The sequence below is a fragment of the Microdochium trichocladiopsis genome (assembly GCF_020744255.1).
Source record: "Microdochium trichocladiopsis strain MPI-CAGE-CH-0230 chromosome Unknown B0I36scaffold_21, whole genome shotgun sequence".
Lineage (NCBI taxonomy): Eukaryota > Fungi > Ascomycota > Sordariomycetes > Xylariales > Microdochiaceae > Microdochium > Microdochium trichocladiopsis.
In genome coordinates this window covers 137,255-143,254 of record NW_025763564.1, presented here as the reverse complement: position 1 = coordinate 143,254, position 6,000 = coordinate 137,255, and the positions used below count along the sequence as shown (strand labels likewise).

Sequence of the window (6,000 nt, the reverse complement as noted above, 5' to 3'; positions counted from 1 at the left end):
CATAAAGTATATGACAGCATTGTAGAATATTAACAAGCATTCTGCGTTCATACCAAATCTTGTTAATTATGTCATTTGCAACCGATAAGAGCTATACACAATCCAGCGCGACAAGTCAACATATCGCGCAGCTTTACGTAACTGTAGAGCCTGTCCCTGATATATCAAGAAGCTCGTATAGGACCCAGCCTGGGACTCTCATATCCAAGTTTTTTACCAAATATCTTCGAGAGCCATCGATAGACGAGTTCTTCCTACTTAGTGATAAGGATGTTGCCGAAACTTCCGCTCCGGAATTCTCATCATTCCTCCTCTTAGACTAGCTGCTCGACCTCTTATACAGGAATGTTGAGAAGTAGCTGTAGCACGAAGGCCAGACCGTCCATCTCTACTCTTTCTCAGGTATGCTAGTTATAGCAGCATGTATCGCAGCTATGAGGCTGCTTGTGCTAATTATGGAGAATAGAGAGATGACTGCCGAGGTTCTTAGGAGTAAGAAGAGTGTAAAGAACGTCGTGTAAACCTGTACTGGTTGCAGGCGGATAGAATCGTAGTTCAGAGATCTGCTAATGAAAGTACCCAGGAGGAATAGAAATATATCGAGTAGCAGTCTCCAGTTAGTCAGAAGGGAGTATGATGTAAAAATGATAAGAATAAGGCTATATCCTCTCGAGAAGCGATCAAAATTCACTCTAAGACGAAGCTTCATCGTCTCATAATTCTGAGGAATTGAAGCGTGCTCCAAATCAAGGAGCTTAGGTATCGCTTCGTATACAGGCGATAGTTGAGCTAGAAGTTCAATTATACTTGAAGTCTTGGCCGAAGGAAGCATCTTAGCTATGGAGGTTTAGAAAGATATACTACCCTATAACAAGTGAGGGACCATTCCTTATAAGTTCACTTTATATTTGCCCCTATGCTATCTTTCTATACCAATTTTGGATGCTTTGTAAAGGTACTAGGCCTCCGAATATGGATGCGATCCACTAGCGGCCTCTTAGATGCTCCGTACTTGAATGAAGTAATAGCTAGAGGGTTGTCCCTCGGAATAAAGGCTTCTCGTATGGGCAACCTCACGGCCGCTTCTAGCCTAAATGCGCTATCCGTAGTCTGATAATTAGAGTGCGTTATACGCCCCAAGTATAGCGGTGAAGCCTCCTCCGCCTCTAGATCGCCCAGGCACGAGCCCTAGCCGGGGCGGCGAAAATGGATAACCCTACGAGGACGGGCTTACTGGCTAGACTAGCGCCTAGAGTTCCTTGAAGTGGGTCTATTTTCCGATCATAAGGAGCTCAGTAAAACTAGAGGCTCTGGCCGTCGTTCGGCTCTGGCTGGAGAGCCCAGTGCTTGGGTAGCTAGAAGATTCCCCTCGAGTCGCCCCCGTGAGGCCCCCGTGAGGGCTGCCGCCGCTTACGTCCGGGACGATTGGCTGTCGTCCCTACCTCTCGCGCTTAGCAGCACCCCCCTTCCGGGGGGCGCATACCTCTAATATTACCTAGAGATCAAAGGAACTATGTAGAATATGAATAGGATAGGATCACGAACTCTAGCCCCCGCACTACTACGGTAAGTCCGTCTTCGGAGGGCCATCCTCCTCGGCTGCCCGGACTAGAGTTCGTGCTTGAAGGACCTAGAGTACCGCCACACTTGAACCCAATAAGGTCGCTGTATTTAAACTCTGTCCATAGATCCCTAGGTAGCGTAGTCGGGCAGAGTTTAATAGCTGCGACGACTAAACCCTTTGCTTTCGTTTCATTCAAGCACGGGGCACGACCGTAGCTTACTACAGCTCCACGTCTGGCTAGGTAGCTAAGGCAGTTTCTATCTCTACTGGTCTATGGTCAGGCTCACAACCTCTAATCGAAGTGATTTGTCAGTTATAGGGGAATCGACTCGGCTATAGTTTACAGCTATATTCAATGCTACAATTGTCCTGGGTGGTGTTTAGCGGAGTATGGTGTAGCTGTAAAAGAGATAAAGGACTCTGCATTTAGTCCTCAGACGAAGCAACGTTGTAAGATCTAAAAAGTAGTACTAGAACGATTAACTTAATCACTATATCAATCTCTATTAACACCTGTAAAGATAATTATCTGGCGTTACTATGAATCATTTGTGATATATTGGGACGCCTAGCAGCTAAGTAATAGGTCGATCTAGTCCCTTACGCTAGACCTAACTACTCTCCCGGGCACATTTGAATACTTAACGCCTCCGCCTCCGCTTAGATGGTGTTGGTTGCACAATAGGCCAAGTACGTTTACGGTGATCGGGGGTACCAAAGCGATTCTCCAAGTGCTGCATGTCCAATAGCTGTTGTAGACTGACGGGCGATCCACTAATAGGGGACTGCATTGTTCCCTCCTGCAATGCAATCATAATGGGCTCGGTACGACTAGACGCCTGGAAAGCAACTTTCATTAGGAGGGGCCTGGTTAGAGAGTTATTGGATAGCTTAGTGAAGTCAGGTGACTTGTGATGCCCTCTTATCACAAAGGTAGCATGGTTCTGCTTGAATTGTGCTACGAGCTCTTGAGCCTCGTCCGAACCGGGAGATAGTCTGCAAAATATCGCTCCAGAGCACTGATATGTACTATTAATCATTCGAAACGGTTCAATCTGGTCCAACTCAAAGAAGAAAAGCTCTGCCCGGATGCGTAGAACTAGTTTGTCCAGTACTGGCGACACCGAAATTGTCTCAAACGCGTTTCTAGCCATATCTGGCATACTTTCAACATCATCAAGCGGCGGTTCTACGTCCTTGAACTCGACATCAAAGCGGAAGACTTCACTACTCTTGCTAACCTCCCAATGGCTGAGGAGCTGCTGCCAGGCTCGATCGGCACTGCCATACTGCATAAATGCTCGGAAGACTCGGAAGAAGAATGAATCTCGCCAGAAGCGGGGACTGGTTATAACAGTATCGGGCTGTGACTGTAACGAGCCAGTACCGAGTGAGACCACAAGGCTGGGCCCAGGAGTGGTAGGATGAAGGACAGCAGCCTCTCGAATTGCCAAGGAAGCTGGGTTGTTATACATAAGACCGCCATCCTGGAACACGCCCAAGCCTTCGACCGTTCTCGGCTTAAAGTAACTGGGATCTTTAGTAAAAAGAAGAGCATGCCTACTTATATGACTTACTATGGTGCTGCTGTCGCGCAACATAATCTAGAAGTGTTAGTCTCTTGATAATTAGCTGAGGAATGGACTGACTCACGACTCCCAGAGGGGTACAGGCCTGTCTCCGTCTTTGAGCGTGATCATTTGATAGTCTGTGATCGTTAGTAGAGAATTCTCCGCTTCTCCCTGATGCCTACTGACCGCTCTGACCACGCCTCCCAATTCCGTTATAGTTCGAAAACACAAAGGTACGAACATCGCGGATAGTCGTTACGGGAACTCCAACAAGAATGCCCTTCTCGTCTGCCATGGAGTGGTCCAACATGCTTCTTATCGACCCAAAGGTTGACTTGAGAGCTTCTTCTAGGGCTATCGTGGAGTAGCGGCTGTCTGCAAGCATAGACCAACACAGCTCGTAGAATTTTGTAATAATGGGTATACGAAAAGAACACCGAGATTTGAACGCAAGGCGAGCGAATCTCTCAAAGGCTGCGATGCATTTATCCACAGGCCAGCCGTTGATACAGAGCGCGCAGGCAATAATCGCACCTACTATCATTAGCATCATCCACTCAGTTGCGATGTTTGCTTACCTGAACTAGTTCCAAATACCAAGTCGAAATGTTCGTGGATAGGCAACGGTAAACCGACTCGTTCCTGGAGGACACGAAGGAACTCCAACGGAACTCGACCCCTTGTCCCCCCTCCATCAATACTGAGCACACGAAGTCCTGCCGTTTCTGGCCTGATCTGAATACTAGCCGGTGCCGACAATAGCCCGCAAAGCAGACAATGACCAAGCCGAAAGAGCCAAGGCTTGAGCTCATCTTGCACCGCGAATGTCCTTATACAGCATTCACAGAATGAATGCCCACACTCCAGTCTAAAGCGAGGCTGCCGGCGTATGCAGCAGAGACAAGTCTCATTTGATCTAATAGCTTTCCAGGACCGAGCGCAACTCGCTATTTGCTGCTGATGTAATGTTTTTGATGATTGACAGGAAACGTAAGCATCGAACAACGAAAGAAACTTGTTCTCCAGTGACTTCAAGACCTTTGTTGCTTGGGCCGTACCGTTCTCATAACTCGAGAACAGTTGTGAGGTATCTAGTGCAGCCTTGCAAGTCTCCTCATATAGCTCATGGAACACTTCGCGAGGCTGAAAGTCTGTTCCAAGTGGTCAGCATCCAAGAGTACAAGGGGAAGCAGGAACCTACCATGCATGCCCGGAGGGTAGCTGTCTAAGATAAGGCTTGATGCAATCGCACTAGGGATAAAATCTATTCGGTCTTCCAAAGGGATTGCTGCGCACTGGTCCAGAAACCTCCGAATATGTATTGCCAAGTCTGGCGCTGGTGGATTATCTATCCGGGCCGTGAGAATAAAGTTGCTAGACTGATCTGGATCGACCATAGCTCTTGTGGCTCCGTAATGGAGTAAACCTGCAAGGTGTCGTGCAGTAAATAAAAGGGATTGCTGGGCACGACCTTCCCTTGAAACATTGCACAGGTTTGTAAGCTCACGAGTGAGGACAGATAGCCGATTCTGACGCGACGTCGTCCGGCCGAGGCTCAAAACACGGAGGCTCGCAAAAGATGTAGTTATACCATTGCTCATAGCAGCTAGCAGGGTCGCGGCAAGGCCACAAAAGGTCTCCTCTTCTGCTTCGCTGTTAACCGCTACGACTAGCCATGGGCGAAATCCACCCTGATGCGATGGTTTCATGCTGGCCCAAGATGTTACGACCTGCACAGCGCGATGAACTCCTCCGATGTCCCCTGCAAACAGACATAGTACGTCCGTATGAGGTATCACTAGCCGCGTAAAGATGTGCTCTTCCGACTGCAGTTCCTCATTCTTAGAACTTTGCAGAAACTGCCGATGAATGATCTCATGACACCGCTGCTGCCGCTGGCTCCTTGGTAGCGCAGCCTTAGAAGGTAAGTCTGCGTCTATAACGAGCATGGGATGATTGCCTGAGATACTGTTAGGGGCTAAAGCTACGTGCAGCTCTCCCCGGAATCTGTGTGCCCTAATCCCATTGACATTGATAGATAGCTTTTGAAGGAAGCGTGCCTTGGACTGATTTCCGATCAGTGTTAGAACACTGGGGTACTGTCTGTCTGGGTTTGGGAGGTCGTCTAAGAGTGTTCGGATTCGATCGGACACTTCTAGGCACGTTTCTTGGTTTTGCGTGGCTAGACATAACCATCGAGTATGTCCGCATGATAGCATAGCGTTGTACTTTATGGTATTGAAGCCGGAAGGGATAGGCTATCCGGTATATATATTTATAGGCCGCAAGGCTAAAGTACAGCAGGTATGCACTAAAAATTGCGAAGGCTTTGGGAGAATCCATATAAGCATGCTCCAAATCAGGCGCATTTTATAAAGTGTATTAGTTAACCCTCGAAGGCGCTTCCCGAAGCCACTTCCGGAGGTTACTAGAGCTGGTTCATGCCGCTCAAGGCTTTCTTAACCCCAAGTGCAGTGGTCCAAGGCCCCATTCTACCGAAGTTGTTACTTGAGCTTCGTAGAATCGCACTTCGCGACGTAACGTTTGACGTGAGCCTCAAAAAAGCTTTTGTCAATGGAAACGAACAGCCGAGAAACTTCTAGCATATATTCTGATTCCTTTGAATTGGACCACATTTTGGAGCGGCTAATTGGGAAGGAATCGGACCACGAACTTGCTATACTTCGAGCCTTACAAGATGAGAATCGGTATCTAAGCCGTGCCCTAACGAAAATCAAAAGTCTTTGGGACATAACGTATTCTTGCATGCAACAGGCCACAGAGACAATGAAGAGCTTTGCTAAGCTCCAGACTGAAGCGAAACAAGGGATAGATAAAGAGGCTTTATGTTGGAAAGTTAACTGT

General features: G+C 47.8%; 1 protein-coding gene across 1 annotated transcript; it reads right to left on the bottom strand.

The window, feature by feature from the left end:
- Positions 1-2,205: 2,205 nt before the first annotated feature.
- B0I36DRAFT_258267 (uncharacterized protein) lies at positions 2,206-5,354 on the bottom strand (the record flags this gene model as incomplete). Its single annotated transcript, XM_046151080.1, has 4 exons — positions 2,206-3,101; positions 3,322-3,672; positions 3,714-4,226; positions 4,337-5,354. The coding sequence occupies 4 exons, from the start codon at positions 5,352-5,354 to the stop codon at positions 2,206-2,208; spliced, it is 2,778 nt and encodes a 925-aa protein (XP_046003750.1).
- Positions 5,355-6,000: the final 646 nt, after the last annotated feature.